The sequence below is a fragment of the Pyrus communis genome, chromosome 4 (genome assembly GCF_041283825.1).
Source record: "Pyrus communis isolate YQ-2024b chromosome 4, ASM4128382v1, whole genome shotgun sequence".
NCBI lineage: Eukaryota > Viridiplantae > Streptophyta > Magnoliopsida > Rosales > Rosaceae > Pyrus > Pyrus communis.
This window is the reverse complement of record NC_142568.1, coordinates 260723-282715: the sequence shown is the minus strand read 5'-3', so window position 1 is coordinate 282715 and position 21993 is coordinate 260723. Positions and strand designations below refer to the sequence as shown.

Here is a 21993-nt window from a genome sequence, read left to right as displayed (position 1 = left end):
AAAATATTGCATCTTACAAAACTTTACAAACAAAACCTAAAACAAAGAAAGAGGAGAGAGATTGTGGGAAAAAAAAAAATCTGAGAAAGGAAAAGGACAGATTTTTACGATCCAATAAAAATATGAATTGATTCTGTGCGCATTAACTCTATTAATATTAAGTTGTGACATCCACACATGTTATTTTACTTCTCATACATTCTTTTTAATTTTTGACCTTCGAATCGGATGAATTGAAGAAGATCTACGGATATAAATTATCAAGAGATGTGTGACAAGTAAAATGAGATGTGTGAATAGCACACCCCTTAACATTAGTGAGTTTGGACAGGTCAGTTTTCTACGAGTTAAATGTTTTAACACCGCTCACTGAATATTTATAGGCAACTGGGTGGGTGGATTATAACTCGTAATACAATAAATTATAAGGAAAACTAATAAAAAAATATTTGAAAACTTTAAGTTTTAATGATAAAGACAAAATAAAGGTAAAGTAAATAGTACTATGATTGACTTTTCAGTATAAAAATATGATTTTTCGTTAAAGTAAACAATACCGAAAGTTTTTCGTTAAAATTCTCTACATTATAAGATCAAAACCGACCCAACATGTCCTATCATCGATGGATACCGTGGATTTGGCGGTTTGTTGAGCTAAATGAAAAATCAAGTTCAAGTGTAAATTGTAAAAAAAATAATAAAGACATGAAAATTATTTTGCAAGTGGCATTCGTTTTATTGTCGCAAGTAAAAGTTCATTTTATTTGGTAAATCTTTTTTGTTTTAGGACACATTAGAAAATATGCCCGCATGATGGTGCAGGAACTTGAATGCATCACGTTGATCTGCATAAATAAAATACATTTTACTTGAATAAATTCAATATAATCATGAATGAAGAGAAGGATAGATGAGTAAATGGAGTCGATAAGATATGCAGCTTCGTTTTTATATACATTCAACTTAACTGACATAAAAAGACATTGTACAATTAACATGACGAAACTAAACATTTTGGTTCCCTAATAAACAGAAGTAACATGTAGCTCACACAAATCTTGCCCCTGCAGTCAATGTGGCAAAATATATATCCTGTAGGTTAGGCACATAGGCACATGTTTGAGTAGTTGACAAAAAACATAAAAACTGTTTCGTTCTTATTCAAGCATCTAAGTTTTCAAGCACAAACGTGCAAAGTAAAAAACATGCAGGACGCCTGTTTCCATAAGAATCTAAGATATAATTGACTGGACCAATAAATAAAGAATCTATCGATATGATTTTCAACCAAACTATAAAAAAGAGCTTTATAACAGCGCAATCAACATTATTTGAACTCAACTAAAAAGAAACTGCTAGCATGTTATAAATTCCACAGGTAATTTGATTTTGCAGATTAAAAAGAGTCGAACAATATTGAAAATTACTAAACCCCATCACAACAAATCCATACCCATACCTCCCTTACCCGTTCCCTTCATCCCTTGCACAACATCCTCCCATCTCTCTCACCCTTGTCCCATCTCTCTGTCTGTGCAAATTGCAGAAAACAAACCCTAAACCAAATCCCTGAAATCCCTCGCCTAAATCCTCCCACATCTCTCTTGGACACCCCCGATCTTTAACTCTGCAAACCCTAAACCAAATCTCCTAATCCTATCTTGAACCCCCCCTCATCTCTCTGCCAATCGCACAAACAAAAACCCAAACCTAATCATTCAAATCCCACCAAAACCTAATCCTTGAAATCCTACCCAAACCTAATCCTGAAACCCCTTGTCTCAGACACCCAACACCTCTCCCTCAGATAGCCCTAAACGAAGAGCCTCGTAGCATCGAATCAACCTGCAACACCCACGGGCGAGATTGAGTATTTTCATTTTAATGTACCAGCAAGGAAACGATAGTATATTCCAAAATTTGTAGTTTACAGAGAAATATAAATATTGTTTTCAAGGAATTAATATGATTGCAAATGTAATAGCTCCATACATTACAGAGCGAGGTGGGATAAATGATGGAAGACGCACTGAAATTTGAGGTCCATGTCCATAGCATTGATCCATATATGGATATGTTGCACAGATCTACAATTCAAGCTCCGAACAAAGTATCAATTTATCAGCAATTGTGACATTCATTATTCCTAAAAAAGTTGTTGATTCACAAATAAACAAATGAAAGTAATCGGAAAAGAAACGCTTACCACATGCTGGTTGAATCCGAACTCAAAATGACCATGATATTTTCCCGGCGATCATCACTAAGAGATTGCTGCCTGGGACTTCTGTCCATCCCCTGAAAACAATGTCATTAAGTTATTTATTGGATAAATGTGTGTGTACCCAAGAACTACACTGAAACAACCACAAAGATTCAAACTTCCACAGTAAATATGATCTGCAACTAATAAAAAAATAATCGACTGGAAATCACATATAAACCCAAATGAATCTGAACCCACCAAGCAAAACTTAAAAACACACGAGTTCAGATAAATTTTTGGTTATTGTTTCTCTCTTTCAAGCAACCTTACATCAGTAAAGGAAGCCAGAGATTTTAACCTTTTACCTTTTACCTTTTACCTTTTACCTTGGGTCTGAGATCCTCAAGTCGTGCACTCTCCAAATGGTTCCAGAAAACAAAAAGCACTGTTTCCTGGAAAAGCACCAATATTCAGACATTTGCACAACTACTGGTGCACTAATTGAGTTCCCAACCTTAAATGCACCAATCCAAATAAACATATTTTACCAGAATAAATCCAACAAATCACAAATCAACATAGGCATCTCTTAAGAATTTAAATAACCAAGATTTGGATGAACTGATTGTAAGCATTTGTGCATAGATGTGAAACTGTTTACATAAAATATGTGAAGGACAATCAGTTTAGAGTTTCAAAATATAAAATATTAAAATTTCCATAAAAGATAAGTATTGGGAAACAAAGTTGGCATCTCACCTTCCACAATAGGTCGACAAATCCTTTGATTACGCTTTAGCTTCTTGTTTACCTGAAAACACAAATTCATTGTTCAGAATATCATAATTTCATGAAACGGTTCACCTTTGAATCAAGAAGAGCACCTTTGTTTTATGTATGGTACTGATAATCAACTCATAATATTGGATCTCACATAATATTGGATCTCAATTTATTTCAAACTTTTATGCATTTTTTACTAGGGGTGTGATATCCACACACCCCATTTTACTTCTCACACACCTTTTTAATTTTCGGCCGTCGGATCGGATGAATTGAAGAAGATCAACGGATAGAAATTATCAAGGGGTGTGTGAGAAGTAAAATGGGGTGTGTGGATAGCACACCCCTTTTACTATTCTAGGATCCATGATCCATTTAGGCAATCTCTTAGACCATTAGTTTGTTCCCTTTGACTAAAATAAAAAACAGCACATCCGCTTGCTGCTTAGTGACTTGATAAGTCAGTCACAAAAATAACATGTATAATGCAAATATGGATCAGGAAAGAACAACAGCTATAGAATTGATTATACAGAAGAAGAATATGTACTTATTGTGAGGTTATCTCAGCTATCCACTATGACCCAGTATACATAGCAAGTAAAAACTATAGCAGCAAAAAGATCTCACGTATATAAATCTTACATAAACTTTGTTTTTGTACAGTGTCTTCTCCCTTCAATGACAGTTTGTTTCTTATCCAGAAAAATAAAATGAGCATGTTAATGATACTCACATGTGTAAAATGCTAATCCTACGGTCTAAAGTTAACTAAGTTTTTTAGTGTAAAATCCCTAATTTCATTGCATTTCGATTGATCACAGTTCGTGACTTGTTAAACTTGATAAATCCTTAGACATTTTGGGAACTTGACAGCTTAAATTTTCTTTAGTCACAGATGTGCTCATAAAAGCAAATTACAGCAACCCAATATATACTAAAAACTTGGAGAAGGGACTCAATTAGTCAACGAACAGGTGCCTCACCTTTCGTGTTAAAGACCAAAGAGAGAAAACCAAGTTGAACTCTTCAAAATTCGTTGGCACACATGCATCATCGGCTCAATTGAATGTATAACGCATACTTAGATACAACCATTCAAACAATTGTTATAGATTGACATAAGCCTCCAAACTTCAAAAAAATTGAAACCTTCAAAAAGCAAAGACTTTTTTCCTTCATATTTGTACTGTTTCAATTAGCTTATCTCTCCACTTGATTCATTATTTCTAAAGGAAGTTCTAATCACTACCAAAACAGCTTAATAACAGTTGATTATCTCAAAAAAATAAAAAAAATAAGGGAAAACATGAAATACTAACTGTACTGAAAATCCCAAATGCATAACACATGGTTCTAATCTAAACCCTAATTCTAAAATTTAGAATTTGGCAAAAAAATGAAAATTGGAATGATTAGCATGGAAATGAGAGAAGGAGATGTGTGAGCGAATCTACACATGAGGGCTTCAGATCTGAGTCTGGAGCTGGAAGTGGCGGAGGTTGCGAACTTAAGAGTATGGAAAAGGCGGGAAGGATTTTGCTCTGCTGCCTCATGGCCTTTCCTGTCGCTGGACCTGCTCTGGTTCCTTGCAAAAACAATGAAAATTAAATAAGAAACTCACCGGAAACTCAGAAAACCTCGTCGAAAAAACTGGACAGCAACTTACCTCGGATTCACCTTTAACCCGTAACAAATCTTTTCACATTATTCTCTATTGCCACTCTAACTTTTTAACGGTAAGAAAACCTCTGCAAAATAATTCTATCTAATTTGTAAGTGGGTCTTCTCTCTTTCAGGAAAGCAGCCCGTTCCTTGTTCTTCTTCTCATCGGCTTTCTTTACTTTTCTTCGTATGCTCTTATCTCTCTCAACCGCTCGAGTAAAGGTTCATGCTGAATGAAAGAAACATCTTTCAAGTGATAATAGGTATGGTGATTTCCTTTCACCTTTTTCTTCGGCTCCCGAGGGAACACGCCCTTTAGAATACACAATTTCCTATAATTTCCAACAGCATGCACATGTATTAAGCAATCATACAATAATTTAACCGATAAATCCGAATAATGCACAAACCCTAAACCCTAGATAAACATAAATTACGTAAATCATGTGAAAATACAGAAATTACAACTTGAATACCAGAGACAGACCTGAAGGAAGACTGACTTGAAGTTGCTTGACAGCTTGTGACCTGGTGACGTACCTCGCAGCATTTCTTTCCTCTTCTTTCCCTGCAAATTCGAGGGACAATCAATGGGAAGTGTGAGAAAATGGTGAAATTAAATATTGGAAATTGTTCTTTTAATACTGATGTATATAGGAGAGCTCATCGGAGACGGAGGATGTGACCTAGAACTTACCGCAAGCCTGTAATGCTTATGCTTCACCGGGGCCTCAATTTGCAGATAGAGGCTCGGCACGATAGAAACCTCTTTCCCCCTTGAAATCTGTAATCCCCATCCAAAAAACCACGCACGGGCCTTCCTGACGCAAACGGTGGAGTAAGACGACATAGGCGAAAGTAAGGATCGGCGAGGGATCTGAGGGAAATTACAGAGTGAGAAAATATTTCTTGGGATTTTTATTGTGTCATTTGAGTAACTAAAAGAGGACTACAACAGTCAAATATAGTGAAAGAATAATTAAGGGCAAACTGATTGTATGATTAAAGAAATCTCATACCTTCCATAAAAAATCAAAGCGAAAACCAGAGATGTGTGAGGATAGGAAGAGATTGATACCTTACCGGACGTTGGGGGTAGCCCAAGTTGATCGAAATCGACGAAACCTTGCTCGACCTCTCTCTCTCTGTCCACATGAGAAAACAACATCACCCAAAAGGTCAAAGATTTCCAAAACCAAAAGGAAATTAAGAGAGAAACGGAGGGGAGAGAGAGAGAGATCCGAGTACCGTTAGTTAAAGCGTGGACGGCGTCGGTTCTCCGACCACTGCAATCCATGAACATCTCTTCCGCCGTTCGCGGACTCGAGCCCACCTCCCTGCTCCTTTCCTTCATCTCACCGAAGCTCTCGAGTTACAGAAATGAAGGGTTTTAGGAAGAAAGCTAAAATCACCTTAGTGGCAATCTTGTAAATAAACTGAAATATTGTCCAAAACACTGTTCATTTGTACGGTGCAATTTCCCCTCCTTCTTTAGACTAAAGTAATTGGTTAAGGTCTACAGATGCCATGCTACCCTTTGAATTCAGAGGTTATAAAACCTAGAAACAACCGATCCGAAGGTTGTCGTCGGAGCGGTCCACTGCACAATCGTTTGGAAAGAGAGAGAAACTATGTATGGATGATTTTTCAACGACTACCCTAATTCGAAGGGTCAAAGTTGCAAAAAAAAAAAAATTTAAATAAATAATATTATCTAATAATGTGTAACGTGAGAGAGTGAGCTAAGTCTCACATCATAATAATGTGTAACGTGGTTCAAATTCAGTATCGAATCTAAGACCACTTACTTACAAATATAAAGGAATATCATGATACTGTATATATTGGAATGCGAAAGTTGCAATTAAGGAATGGGGACATAAATTGCACCTTCAAAGTATTCAACATGCATGCTTAATTGGAGTGGAAATTCATTTTCAAAATAATCCAGTGAAGGGAAACCTTATTTATTTTCTTGTTGACAAAGGTAAACATTATTTTACAAACTATGCTCTTTATCCCTCGATCAGTTAGCTAAAGATTTATCAAGTAGAATTCGTCGATGATATTGTCCGAGAGCCCATATGGGAAAAGACATTTCGATAAACTCCGTAATTTAGTATACAGTGCCTCATAAATATGTTAAAAACGTACATGAAATATATCTATATAAACAGAAACTTGGTGTTCAAGAGCTTCATTTCATTCTACAAAGAGTTTGTGCAATCCCTGGTCTGATGGGCCTACATATTCACATGCGTATGGCCCAACTCAAACAATTTGGCGCCCTGGTCTGAAGGGCCATAGGCTCTTGCAGTTGGTAAGCAGAGTTGTGCGGTGGAGATAGAAAAACCGTTGGGCGTTTCTTTTGATGTCTAGTTTGTGTCATGCATATACCCTAAAGTTTTGTTTCGTGTGTCTTTTTTTGGAAGTTTATTCTATAGGCCCACTTGTTTTTGGGTTGTTTGTTTCGGCAGCGTTTTTTTTTTTTTTTTTTTTTTTTTTTGTAAGATGCAACCTTTATTTCCGATATTCACATTGTATTTTGAATCGTCTTTTTTGGCCATCAATTGCACTATTCTATGCTGTTTTTGATAATATATATATATATATATATATATATATATATATATATCTCTAAAAAGGGTGTAATCAAATTAGGATTTGATAGGATTTCAATAGAGTTTAAAATTGGGTTATGGTCAATTAAGATTTTAAATGATAGACTTTAAAATATTTTGAAATCATCGTGTAGTCATATTAGGATATTAATGGATTTTAAAAAATATATCCAAATTCATAGGCAGTCGATTATGATTTTAAATTAGTCCACACAAGTCTAGGTGTAGTGAAAATTTCAAAGATTTGCTAGGATTTTATTGGAAGATGAATTTTGATGGATTTGAGAGCAACAAGTGTAACAACCTGGCTCGGATTTTACGGAACAAGAGGGTATTTTGGTAAATTCATTTGGATTATGGGATATTTGTTTAAAATATTGTTTTTGGATCTTAATAAGCGTGCCGAAGGGGGGCCCACTTGCTTTTGGGGTTGTCCCTCGTCCCACTCTCCTTACTCCTCTTCCCTTCCATGAGTCTCACTATTCGTCTCACTTCATCTCTCTCCTCCTCTCTACACTCACATTTTCCCTCTCGAACTACACACACAGACGGCACCACCACCCACACCACCTCACCATCTCTAGCGAGCCCTCGAACCACACCCCTAGATCACCACCATCTTTTCTCCCATATTTCTCTCTCCTTCTAGTTATGGTAACACAGTGACTGTGCTTGGACTTCCCGGCGAGCTTCACCGACTTCGACCAAGAAACCAACTCAAGGAGACTCTCCCCAATTTTTCGGCCAAGACTAAAGGTTTGCAGGTGTCTTCCAACCATCTTCTAGTCATGGCTGGCCACGAGGAAGGTATGGTTCGATTCCTTGCTTCACAGGTTTAATTTTGGTATATTATATGGTGACTTTTAGTTGAGATTTGATCTCCGTCGGAGCTTGGAAAATTCCGGTCGAAATCCGGCCTTCTTCTTCAATAGGGTTCGGTGACCCGCAAGTGTCACGAGCCAAACCTGGCCCGGGGTAACCCAAACCCCAACCCAGGCCTTTGGGCCATGGAACTGGCCCTTTTGGCAAACCCAAACCCATTACCCAAAAACCCAAGTAGAACCGGGCCAACCCAGATGGAATATTATGTTAGGGAATATTCTGTTAGGGAATATTTTGTGAAATATTCCGTTAGGGAACATTCTCTGGAATATTCTTTTTGTTGACTTTTACGAAGTTTTCCCAGGACCTCTCTTAGGATCATTTGACGTCCTGAATCCATTTCTGATGTCTGTTTTCCCAAATTCAATAGTTATGATAGAGTTTTATTAATTGGTACCTTTATGTGCTTAGGTGCATTTATTGTGGCGTTTCCATCTTCGTTAGTTTGCGTGGCTCTTCGACGGCTAAGTATCTGTGAGTGGAACCCTTCTAAAATGCATATTTTTCTATTAGAAATGCATACATGAAAAACATGATTTAATGGTTAACATGATTTAATGGTTACGTTTTATGAAACGTTTATGAGTAAATTGGATTTACGCTTTATGATATTCATGCTTTATCAATTTTATGTTCTTAGTAGTATATATGATTGATGACTATATACTACGAATAGGTTTTACGATATGACATTTTACCTACTAAACTCCGATTAAGATATATATATATATATATATATATATATATTAGAAATATTGTGTTAATGTCCTTACGTACTTGGTGGTTATTCGAATGTCCTGCCTATAGGTGATGATACTACCTAGGGGCAAACGGTGTTGCTTACGGGCGAATAATACTGCCTACGGGCAAATGATACTTCTATACATGCCTTCGGATGAATGAAATATTATATATATGTATATGCCTTATATATACACCACTACTAAGCACTCTATATATGATATATGTTTTATGAAAGGTTTTATGGCATGCTAGGGTTTTTGGAAAACCTATTACATATTATACTATTGAGTTTTCATAAACTTTGGGGGTTAGTACGTTGATGAATAACTGTTTCAATATTACTTATATATAACTTGGTCCATTCATGTTTTGTTTTGCGCCCCCTCAGGACTTAGAATCGAGGTGTACAATCTCGGTGTCAAGACACTCCCACATCGGCATATTCAAGTCCTCTCGGTGTAGGACCCATCTTTTGTTCATTCAATTTTATATTAATCCTTTTTAGTGTCTCATTTTAGTTGTATGCTCAGAACACGTTCCATAATTGCATATTCATTATAATTAAATTTACAAGTTTTAGTTATGTCGGTTAATTGTTTATAGTTCTCATGCATCCTAATACGGCTTCGTCACTTTCGGATGTCGGCCAGCACGTGCCTACCCTAGTGTTTAGAGAATATCAGGGTCAGGCGTGTCAACAAGTATATATAACCAAGACCAAAAAGAATTATACATCACCCCTAGAATTTCAAATCCAACAATTGCTTTCAGTTTTATGGCACCAAGTTGCTTGTTCCCATTGTTGTCTTCATCATAGCCTTCCTTTTTCTCCTTGTGACGGTTTATCGGGTAGCCACATAAGCCCTGTTTTCACATTTATAGCTACCCTCAAGCGTGCCATAACCCTAGCTTGTGCTTCCGTCTACATTTTGGCATAATGTTTTAGCTCAGATTTAGGGTTTTCCATAATGAAGACTGATAGACCAACATGAAGTGCTCCTTAGGTGGCTGCGCAATCACTGGAAATGGGGCTCACGTTTGAGGTGGAGACACAAACAGCTTTGGTACTTATCCAACACCTACATGTTTCAAATCTAGTGGCGAAACAAACAACTTATGCCTCGAGCCCTCATTTTGTAGGTTGAAGTTTTTTCTTGAGGTTTGTGAATCATGTTTTGGGGACAAAGGGCAGAGGTGGGAGGGGAAGAAAGAGAGTTTCTGATTTATGTTTTGTTATTAAAAAACAAAGTTACATGTATAAATAAAAAAAGTCTCACAATCTATAAATAAAGTTCACACAACTCTTATAAAATTCGTATAAAATCCTTTCAAATCCTTAAGATTTAACAAAACCTATCAAACCTATCACTTATAAAAATCTTTTAAAATCCTTCCAAATCCTTATTTGACTACACCCCCCTAATATTCCAACAAAAAAAGTTTTAAATTAATTTTTTATTTTATGAAAAGTTTTAAATTAGCTAAAGGCTATAGTTGGTAATGTGAAATCCCGTTCTCAGATTACACTGTTATAATCTACGTATTTGTATTACTGAGATTTTGTATTATTTTTCGAGAAAGTATACTAATTTATTTGAAACTAGACTTCAATTAAACTAGTTACGAAGAGTGAAGTTTGGAAAATTATTATTTACTCGTGGGGCTTTTGAAGTCACAAGTAACGTTTTCGAATAGATCTCGAACCCACGAATGCATAGGCGAAAACCGTTTACAAGTCCGAATTATAACGGTATAGTTACAGACGTTTGAAATTGTGAACTATAGATTGTGGGAATTATTTAATTCCCACATGTGGGTTAAAGGGAAGGGAAAAAGTGAACCAATCAGATTTTTATGGAAGGGGAAACAGCTCAATCAGAGGAGGGCAAGGAGGGGGAATGAGAGAGACCCGAGTTGGGTCATTTTTGACCCGCGAAACTCCAATTTTGACCCGACCATATCTCCTTCATCCGAACTCCGTTTTGGATGATCTTGGTGTTCATGGAAAGCCCTTGATGAGTCCTACATCTTTGTAGTGTTAGATTTCCCAATTTCTTTCCCATTTTTCTAGTTCGAAGCCACAAACCCACGGGTGTTCCAGCGGCTTTATCCCTTTTCCCAGTGGCTCCGGCAAGTTTCACTGCCCATGACCACCACCAAATGATTCCCCTCAACCCCAGGAACAAAGCCCAAGTGGTGTTGGATGTGTCGGAGTTGATTGGAAATAGAATTTAAAGCACACCCACCTTAAGGTTCCGACGCCTCGTGGCTAGTTTGGGGTGTTTTCTGGCCAAAGGTATAAAGTTTACTCTACTCATTGAGATCTTCATTCCTGTAAATTTTGGTAATTTTTAGAAATAGTTGGATTTTTCCGACGAGTTGGTGCGGCCAACCACCACCCGCGGCAGTGCGTGCGGCAGCGCGTGGCCAGGGAGCCGTCGATGTCACTCTTAGGCTAAATTAGATGCCTTGAGCTCAGTTTTGGTAATTGTATGACATAAGTTGATGGTTGGAACCTAAATTCTCTACAATACGTTAATTGGTAAAAGTGTGAATCGATGATCCGACCGTTGGAATGTCACCAAACTTTAACATATGTGATATGGTTATTATCTTAATTTCTTATATTAGTATCACTTGCGAATGTGAATTGGTATTATAATTATGATTTCTATTAAAATGTGAATTTTATATATTTAGCCATAGACCTATGCTAATTAACTATGATTTGGCTTGTGTATTGATGTTGTGATATATATATATATATATATATATATGTGTGTGTGTGTGTGTGTGTGTGTGTGTGTGTGTGTGTGTGTGTGTGTGTGTGTGTTTGATTAACTTTTAAATAATGTGAATGATAATTATGATGAATGTTATGACAATTATGGGATCTAAATATTGTTTGATAATTATTTCGATATGCTTGCCAAATGAATACCTATGTGAACTTGACATTACTACCTAGCATTAGATGAAGATGGAAGTCAGGAGATGAGTTGGGTACTTTATTAGATTTTTAGTAGAATTAGTAATTAAGGGAATTCCTTGTGTTGTGTTCCATATAGTTGGATGCTAGTTGATATGTGGAATCAATAGCAGGTATGCGTATAATTATGTTTAATATGTGATGATGAGATTGCACCACGTAGTTGTGGTATATGGATGGTCTTGCTTGGTATATCCACGATGGGAGACCATACGCATTCTAGAGGTGCTGATGATTGGTTGTACATGGTACATTTTTAGGCGATCATATTTGGTTTGGTTCCGTTGAGTGGTCCGAAACCCGAGATTGTTGAATTTCGTGGAGTGGCCTAAAATCCCATTGTTTGGAGAAGTAGGCTTGGCCTAACTATGTAACTCTAGCCTGAGTTATATATATATATATATATATTTGTGTCAATGGTTTTGAGAGTCTTGTGAATTGAGTTAGAAAAGGTGTTGGACGTCTGAGTGACTCATTCGAAATTTTTCATGATTCGATTATGATTTCATATGGTATGAATTTAGAAGATATAGGAATGATTGTTATTACTTTGATCAAATTAATTAATTAATGTGGCTAGAGAATGGTTTTGTATTTCGTCGGTTCTTAAATATGATGTATGTTGTGAATTGTGATATCATGATGAGACATAATGATTTATATGTTGGATGGGAGAGAAATCATGTTTTCATGGAGGTTGATTATGTAGCCTGAGTCCAAGAATTACATGTTGTCAGGTTATAATAAATGATTGAGGAATGGTATGCTTCTCTGCTTGAACTTAGTAGAATAAACGTCTAGTTTTGTGGAAATGAACTACGAATGGCTTGATCCCTATTTGAGGGTACGTAGGCAGTCTAATAAGGAGGTTAGATACAGCCATAAGGTAAACGAAAGATTTCTTTGCAATTTGATTCTCGAATTGTGATTGCCATATTCCTGAGACGGGGTATGTGAGTTATACGAGTATTTGGATGACGTCACGTGTCGATCCTAGACGTATGTCAGGATCGGGGCGTGAAAACTTTAATGGAATGATCCTACTCTATGATATGCAACCTTCTTGAGTCTCGCTGGCGTGAACTACGATATGCATGTGGTTACATGATTTCACAATTTTATTTGCATAAAGATGCATTCATGTGATATATGTTTATATACATGGGAATTATGATTTGCATTGGTATTACTTTGGTCAATGGGTCTTGAACCATTTGAATTACTAAAATTAGTATTACTAGAGACTTAGTGAAACTTTGCGGACTTGTCTCGGTGAGTGACTTTAATATATGTGATATTGGTGATTACCCTGTTTTCGTAATTGTTATCCTGTGTGGATATGGCTTCGTTTTATAAATATGTTTTCTATTGAATTGTTATTTTTAATGCTTAGCCATTGATTTAGGTTTATGAAATGAGATTTGATGTGTATATATTGAAGTATGGTTTGTTTTGCATGATTGGCTTGATTTGATGAAGGGTGAGGGCTAGTGGTGGACCATTAACCCATTGTCATAGGGTTTTTTGCTTCGAAGCGTGTTTCACCCCTCATTTCATTATTTCATTTCTTGTTTCGTTGAGCCTTTATAACTTGAGTAACTTGATTCATGTGTTGTTTCATCGATTGGTTGTTATGCATTATACTCTGCGATTCCGTTGAATGATGGTCCGGAATTGTGTCTTGGTTTGGGTTCTATTGAGTGATGGTTCGGAATCCTTCCTACTCTACTCTGCGATTCTGTTGAGTGATGGTCCGAAATCATATCTTGGTTTGGGTTCTGTTGAGTGATGGTCCAGAATCCCTCCTACTCTACTCTGCAATTCCATTGAGTGATGGTCTGGGATCGTATCCATTTTGGGTTTCATTGAGTTTGGATTGAGATAGCTTCAAAGATGTAGGCTTCGGCCAAACTGTGTCGCTCTAACCCAACTTTTCATTGTGTTGTATGAGAATATGGTTGTGAGATGTTGTGATTGTTATTATTGTGAATAGATTGGTGGATCAATGTGGCTTGAGAATAAGACTATGCTTCGTTGGTTCTTTAATATGTTACATGCTATGAATCATGGTATTATGTTGAACCATAGTGAATTATCTTAATGATGAAATGGAAATTTTGAATGTCGTGTGGTTTGTTGTGTAGCCCTGAAATCTAATGATTCACACTTGTTGAAATCCATGAAGTGTTTCTGCAACTATGTGTTTCTTGTTAGATAGCCAATGGTTTTGAGTTCTAGGGATTGATGACATGATATTAGATTGACTAACAAATTTAAAGTTGATATATTCTTGTACTGGTAGGACGAAAGAATTTAATTGAGTTATAGGGTTTGACTAAACGTGAGATTCATTAATCGGCCTGCAACTATTTTTGGTGTAAGGTAATGTGTAACTTTGACGGGACGCTACTTAATTGTTTGATCTTGTTGGTTTGAAGGCTTGTGTTGCTTATGTGACATTGCTCTTGGTTGATATTATGTTATGCGATATTAAAATTTTGAACGTTAAGATGATTGTGCAATTGTGATAAGTAAATAGAAAGGTTGTATTATATCTGTGCAATTGAGAAATGTTGAATTGGGTGAAAAGGCTGTGGAATGTGAGAATTGGATGAGTGGGCAATAAGACCCAATGTTATAGGGGGAAGCCCCATGTGTGGGCTGCGAGAATAAATTATCTAAGTGATAAATATGTGTGATGTGTATGATGATTTTATGAGCGGGGATGAAATCGCAAACCGAGGCTATGATTGGTTTAATATATAGTGGTGAATATTTGTGATTTGGAATTCCAATGAATTTGGCTGGAAATTTTGATATGTGATTTGCCAATTCTGATAGTTTGTCTTAAAATTCTAATATTTATTTGACCAATGAGGATTACGGCTGGAATTTATGATATTTGTTTGGCTAATGATGAGTATGGTGAAAATTTTCTGATATTTGTATCACTAGTGGGTGTGGCTAGAAATTTTGAGGAAGAATCGTGGTGAAGGCTATGTATAGTCAATGATGGTAAGTGGTTTTACCAATGCGTGTGGTCATTATGATAGTATTTTTCTAGCCAATGGTAGATGTGGTTTGATAATCTGGTATTTATTTAGCCGATTCGGATTGTAGCTTGATGTTTGATACATATTTTGCCAATGTGTATGGCTAGAATTTCTAATATTTATTCTGCCAATAAATGTTGCTGGGAATCTGAGTATATGTGTGAGAATCATGATGATCTATCCGTTAATTTATTGATTTTGAGTTTGAATAAACTTGTAGACTAAGGTTATGATTTTATTCACCATATATGGAATGATGGGGAAAGTATGTAATTATAAATTTGGTTGGTTGGTTGGCAGAATCATGAGTATATTGATGAATTCTTATTAAATGTGACACTCTTTGTGCTTGTACCAAGATTTGGTGTTGAGATCGTCTTGAAACGAAGATAATTGAAATTGTGAGTTGTGGTTCGATGTTGACGAACTTGATGGTAGTCAAATTCAAGTATAATGAAAGTGTGAATGTCATTCTGGCATCGTTATTTGTTAAATATGTGGCATTGGTGAATATGGAATTGATACTAAAATTTCGAGGACGAAATTTTTTTAAGGGGGAAAGAATGTGAAATCCCATTCCCAGATTACACTGTTATAATCTACGTATTTGTATTATTGAGATTTTGTATTATTTTTCGAGAAAGTATACTAATTTATTTGAAACTAGACTTCAATTAAACTAGTTACGAAGAGTGGAGTTTGGAAAATTATTATTTACTCGTGGACCTTTTGAAGTCACAAGTAATGTTTTCGAATAGATCTCGAACCTACGAACGCATAGGCGAAAACCGTTTGCAAGTTCGAATTATAACGATATAGTTACAGACATTTGAAATTGTGAACTATAGATTGTGGGTTAAAGGAAAGGGAAAAAGGGAACCAATCAGATTTTTATGGAAAGGGAAGCAGCCCAATCAGAGAAGGGCAAGGAGGGGGAAAAAGAGAGACCCGAGTTGGGTCATTTTTTACTCGCGAAACTCCAATTTTGACCCGACCATATCTCCTTCATCCGAACTCCATTTTGGGTGATCTTGGTGTTCATGGAAAGTCCTTGATGAGCCCTACATCTTTGTAGTGTTAAATTTCCCAATTTCTTTCCCATTTTTCCAGTTCGAAGCCACATACCCACGGGTGTTCCGGCGGCTTTATCCCTTTTCCTGGTGGCTCCGGCAAGTTTCACTGTCCATGACCACCACCAAAAGACTCCCCTTAACCCCAGGAACAATGTCCAAGCGGTGTTGGTGGTGTCGGAGTCGATTGGAAGCCGAATTCGAAGCACACCCACCTTAGGGTTCCCACGGTTCGTGGCCAGTTTGGGGTGTTTTCCGGCCAAATTGGCCTTGGCCGCAGGTATAAAGTTTACTCTACTCATTGAGATCTTCATTCCTGTAAATTTTGGTAATTTTTAGAAATAGTTGGATTTTTCTGACGAGTCGGTGCGACCGACCGCCACCCGCGGCAATGCGTGGCCAGGGGGCCGTCGATGTCACTCTTAGGCTAAATTAGATGCCTTGAGCTCAGTTTTGGTAATTGTATGACATAAGTTGATGGTTGGAACCTAAATTCTCTACAATACGTTAATAGGTAAAAGTGTGAATCGACGATCCGACTGACACACCCCGACCCAGAAAGTCCACTTGGACCCTGAATCGAGCTGTGCTGGCCGACACCTGGAAGGTGACGAAGCCATAAAATGTGATAGTGTACAAAAAGTGAATAAATTTGAATCTAAAAGTGTCTAAGTACCAGAGTGCGCTACGAGTGGGAGCGAACCCATTTCACACGCGATGTCAGAGCATAGGTAAGGTACAGTAGTGCGGGTAAGAATCATACCCTCAGAAATATCCATCAATACTAAGATTCGCCACAGATTCTTGTCGATACAAACTCAGCAGCTAAAACCTGGAGGGCACCAAACAGAAGGTGTGAGTAAGCAATAAAACCAAGCTTCCCAAAGTTATTACCTCTCTAAAAGTAATGCCTCTAAATGTAAAACCCGTATCATTTTCCATAAGACAATACAACGTATATACATATATCCAAACCATACTCAGAAATGACCAAAACCACGGTTTGCCATCAACTCCACCATACATTAATAAGTAGGCCAAATGAACTAAATCAATACAAAGTGATATATCAGTCAGAGTCATCTAAAATGACATGTACAACTTATCCATATCTCATCAATCATGGCTAGCATATAAGTCGGAGTCACCTATAGAGACCTGTACGACTTATCCATATCTCATCAATCCTGGCTAGCATATAAGTCGGAGTCACCTATAGTGACCTGTACGACTTATCCATATCTCATCAATCATGGCTAGCATATAAGTCGGAGTCTCCTATAGTGACCTGTACGACTTATCCATATCTCATCCATATCTCATTAATCATGGCTAGCATATAAGTCGGAGTCACCTATAGTGACTTGTACAACTTATCCATATCTCATCAATCATGGCTAGCATATAAGTCGGAGTCACCTATAGTGACCTGTACGACTTATCCATATCTCATCAATCCTGGCTAGCCAATAGCTCAATAAGTATACCTGCACACGAGTCGGAACCACCTAAAGTGGTCTGTACGACAGGACTGGGTGTAAATAAGTGCTACGATCACGTGAAGACTGGGCGAATAATCGCGGGTCACCTACGAGTCGGAACGACCTAAAGTGGTCTGTACGACAGGACTGTGCACCTACCTTGAATCCAAGGTGAGCGTAAGGTGCGGGAGGTGAACATCACGTGAAGGACTATGCCCTGGCCACGGGCGGGAGCACTAACACCGGGGTGCAGGTTTATGAGCTATACTATATCTCAACACAATCGTACTCACTACCATCACTAACATCAACATGTACTCACCTGAAGCTTACCTGGGTGTCCTGCGTCCACCTTTGCACTTGAAAGCATTCCCAATAATTATATGCAAGTAATATACATATGGATATACCATGATGCAATCTAATACTCAACCATGTCGTAACATTTTCAATTATACACAATACAGTGAAAAGTGTACAATCAATAACGCCCTACACCCAAACTACTTATTTTCAGGGATAATTATCCATAACAACCCAATTAACACTAATTAACTAACTAATTCACAAAACTAAAACTTGCCTTTACCAATTTCCTTTGCATTACTCAATTTCCCAAATAAGGCTTTTGTCTCAAATATTTTATGGCTGCATCTAACGTCTCGTTAGACTGCCTACGTACCCTAAGCAGGAATCAAGCCATTCGTAGTTCATATAGTACTTCAAGCATTCACAATAATTATATATGAAAGTAATATGCCTAATCAATTTAAAAGTGTCGATAGAACTCTCAACAATATGTACGATAAAAAGGAAAAGATCCACTCACCTGGAGTCCACGCTATGATTCTCTAGCGCACACATCGAGGCGTCCTGAATGATTGGTCCCTGCGACCAATTATCAAATCACATCTCAGAACTCTTATCTGAAGAATACGTAATTCACATAAAACACAACATCAACGACATTCTAAAATAGTTTGATACCCATTGACCACAAGTCAACCGTCGATCAAAGATCGACGGTAGGGTTTACAACCCTGTATAACTTGACCCGGAAGATCCGCATATTAGATTTCCAATCCGCAACTCCCAACGATCCACAATATGTTTCTAGAATAACATACTAAAATTTCATTACGATCCAACGATCAGATCTCCGCCAATTGCCTAAAACAAGTGGCCATGAACATTTATTTTACTAACTTACAAATCCAATTCAGGAAGATCCGTAAGTCGGATTCCCGATCCATAAATTCCTATGATCTTTAAATATTACGTATTATAATGTATCCAATTTTGGTGACGATCCAACGGTCGGATCATCGATTCACATTTTCATCAAGTAACGTATCGTAACGAATTTAGGTTCCAACTATCAACCTACGTCATTCAAATGACAAAAATGAATTCAAGACATTTGACATAGCCTAAAAATAGTATTGGCGGCCCACTGGCCACGCGCCGCCGCGGGTGGCGGTCGGCCGCCCCGACTCGCCGGAAAATCCAAATATTTCCAAAAATTCTCAAACTTCACAGAAATGAAGATCTCAGTGAGTGGAGAAACTTTCATACCTGCCACGAAGTCCAAAAGTGGACGGAATATGGTCAATTTTGCCCACAAAGCCGGCGTGTGCCTAAAACTTCCCGACGTCGATTCGTCGTCTACGGTGGTCCAACTAAGTGGTGGCATCGGCCATTGCTTTGCCGATTTGCCGGAAAATCGAAAAGGGTGGCCGGAGCACTATTGATTTTCGTCAACTTTCGTGGCCTCAAACCGCCCCATACCATGGTTAATCAAGGTGGTTCTTGGGTGGGTTTTGTAGAGGGGAATGAGAGCTTCAAGATGGTGGTGGTGGCATCAAAAAACTCCACCGGAGTTGGCCGGAATCGGCCTTGGAAGATGGACTCACGGTGGTGCGGGTATGGGTGCACGGGAAGCTCTATTCCCCTTTTTTTTTTTTTTTTTTTTTCTTCTTTTCTTTCCTCCCTCCGTTTCTGATTTTGGGCTTCCCCCACAAAGTGGGGGTTTAATTTAAATACACACTAAACCTTGAATAACCAATTTCGAACGTCCGTAACTATACCGTTACAATCCGGACTCGCAAACGATTTTCGCCTATACGTTCGTACCAAAGAGTACTACGAGGATATGCTTAAAGAATAAGTCCCACATCTCTCAAGTCGATGGTCAACGGAAATCAAAGTCCTTGCCTCTAGGGCAATTTCGTAAATTCACGCTTTTAAAATAAAATAAAAACGTAAAATTTGGAACGGGTTGTCACACCGACCGTTGGAACATCACCAAACTTTAACATATGTGATATGGTTATTATCTTAATTTCTTATATTAGTATCATTTGCGAATATGAATTGGTATTATAATTATGATTTCTATTGAAATGTGAATTTTATATATTTAGCCATAGACCTAAGCTAATTAACTATGATTTGGCTTGTGTATTGATGTTGTGATATATATATATATATATATATATATATATATATATATATGTTTGATTAACTTTTTAATAATGTGAATGATAATTATGATGAATGTTATGACAATTATGGGATCTAAATATTGTTTGATAATTATTTGGATATGCTTGCCAACTGAATATCTATGTGAACTTGGCATTACTACCTAGCATGAGATGAAGATGGAAGTCAGGAGATGAGTTGGGTACTTTATTAGATTTTTAGTAGAATTAGTAATTAAGGGAATTCCTTGTGTTGTGTTCCATATAGTTGGATGCTAGTTGATATGTGGAATCAATAGCAGGTATGCGTATAATTATGTTTAATATGTGATGATGAGATTGCACCACGTAGTTATGGTACATGGATGATCTTGCTTGGTATATCCGCGATGGGGGACCATACGCATTCTAGAGGTGCTAATGATTGGTTGTAAATGGTACATGTTTAGGCGATCATATTTGGTTTGGTTCCGGTGAGTGGTCCGGAACCCGAGATTGTTGAATTTCGTGGAGTGGCCTAAAATCCCATTGTTTGGAGAAGTAGGCTTGGCCTAACTATGTAACTCTAGCCTTAGTTATATATATATATATATATATATATATATATATATATATATATATATATATATATTTGTGTCAATGGTTTCGAGAGTCTTGTGAATTGAGTTAGAAAAGATGTTGGACGTTTAAGTGACTCCTTCGGGATTTTTCATGATTCGATTATGATTTCATATGGTATGAATTTAGAAGATATGGAAATGATTGTTATTACTTTGATCAAATTAATTAATTAATGTGGCTAGATAATGGTTTTGTGTTTCATCGGTTCTTAAATATGATGTATGTTGTGAATTGTGATATCATGATGAGACATAATGATTTATATGTTGGATGGGAGAGAAATCATGTTTTCATGGAGGTTGGTTATGTAGCCTGAGTCCAAGAAGTACATGTTGTCAGGTTATAATAAATGATTGAGGAATGCTATGCTTCTCTGCTTAAACTTAGTAGAATAAACGTCTAGTTTTGTGGAAATGAACTACGAATGGCTTGATCCCTATTTGAGGGTACGTAGGCAGTCTAACGAGGAGGTTAGATGCAGCCATAAGGTAAACGAAAGATTTTTTTGCAATTTGATTCTCGAATTGTGATTGCCATATTCCTGAGACGGGGTATGCGAGTTATACGAGTATTTGGATGACGTCACTTGTCGATTCTGGACATATGTCGAGATCGGGGCATGACAGGTAATATGAATAGTAATTTATGGATTCCAAAGACTTTCCAAATAAAAAGTAGGGCATGTTCAAAGAAATCGAATGTCCAGAGATATTTTTGAGTGTCAAATAGAATTTTCCTTGCTTGTAAGCGAAAGTAGTTTGAAGTTCCTAAATTTCAAATTCTCAAGGTTAGCCAAATTCCCAAGATGCCAACCGTGGATCTTCCAAACCAATCGAAATAATCCCAAATGGCTGTCTCTCGTGTACGCAATGCCAACCATGCATGACATGAAGGAAGCCTTGTTTTACAAAATTTGTATGTTTGACTTATTGCATTGCACCAACCTCTTGCATGTCGTTTAGCACTACCTACTTTGTACTTTTTACTGATTAAGTTAGTTTCACACTACATATATCATTGCCAACTTACAAATAAAATGAGTCTACATCTAGTGAGTCACACATGTACTCGTGACTTCACGCGTTTCTTTCTTTTCGAGTAATTAATCTACATCATTTGGCTATTAAGTTATCATTTGATATATACACACACACACTATGTTAACCATATCACACAGAAGCCGTTAACTTAGAACACAAGAAGAAAGAAAGCTTGAGAGAGAAGAGAAAGGACGAGAGAAGACTTTAGAGAGAGAAAGAAATCTCCTTTTCTTTATTACTTTTTCCACATACAATCTTTTTACAGAATCTTAGCTATATACTATCTTGATCTTATTACAGTTAGGATATCTCAATCATATCCTTCAATTTAGTCACTGTATTAACGACAGATGGC

The 21993-nt window shown here is 37.2% G+C and overlaps 1 protein-coding gene and 1 long non-coding RNA gene across 14 annotated transcripts; one reads left to right on the top strand and one right to left on the bottom strand.

Annotated features, from left to right (window-relative positions):
* Positions 1-909: 909 nt before the first annotated feature.
* On the bottom strand, positions 910-6137 carry LOC137723532 (uncharacterized). Of its 13 annotated transcripts, none has more exons than XM_088692055.1 (11): positions 5903-6137; positions 5738-5799; positions 5352-5471; positions 5142-5222; positions 4659-4986; positions 4447-4577; positions 2966-3017; positions 2586-2658; positions 2207-2298; positions 1993-2087; positions 910-1064 (listed from the first exon to the last, which is right to left on the bottom strand). In XM_088692055.1, exons 1-5 carry the CDS (start codon positions 6006-6008, stop codon positions 4879-4881), a joined length of 477 nt encoding a protein of 158 aa, XP_088548181.1. In that variant the 5' UTR covers positions 6009-6137; the 3' UTR covers positions 910-1064; positions 1993-2087; positions 2207-2298; positions 2586-2658; positions 2966-3017; positions 4447-4577; positions 4659-4878. The 13 variants fall into 13 exon arrangements, 12 of the variants coding, with proteins under 12 accessions (XP_088548181.1, XP_088548187.1, XP_088548182.1 ...); XM_088692061.1 differs by lacking the exon at positions 910-1064 and adding an exon at positions 1343-1845 and having other exon boundaries at positions 1993-2099; positions 2579-2658; XM_088692056.1 differs by lacking the exon at positions 910-1064 and adding an exon at positions 1343-1845 and having other exon boundaries at positions 1993-2099.
* A 1645-nt stretch (positions 6138-7782) lies between these two features.
* Positions 7783-9436, top strand: LOC148697242 (uncharacterized). The gene is made up of 3 exons (XR_015961194.1): positions 7783-8082; positions 8569-8631; positions 9290-9436. It is a non-coding gene; the product is annotated as an uncharacterized LOC148697242 (long non-coding RNA).
* Positions 9437-21993: the final 12557 nt, after the last annotated feature.

Bases quoted from the DNA above. Each gene is read 5' to 3' on its own strand.
- LOC137723532 (XM_088692052.1), bottom strand. From the start codon at position 6,008: ATGAAGGAAAGGAGCAGGGAGGTGGGCTCGAGTCCGCGAACGGCGGAA. The intron at 5,223-5,351 runs GTAAGTTCTAGG...TCGAATTTGCAG, and splicing joins ATAAGCATTACAGGCTTGCG to GGAAAGAAGAGGAAAGAAAT. The intron at 4,987-5,141 runs GTCTGTCTCTGG...TGGAAATTATAG, and splicing joins TCAAGTCAGTCTTCCTTCAG to GAAATTGTGTATTCTAAAGG.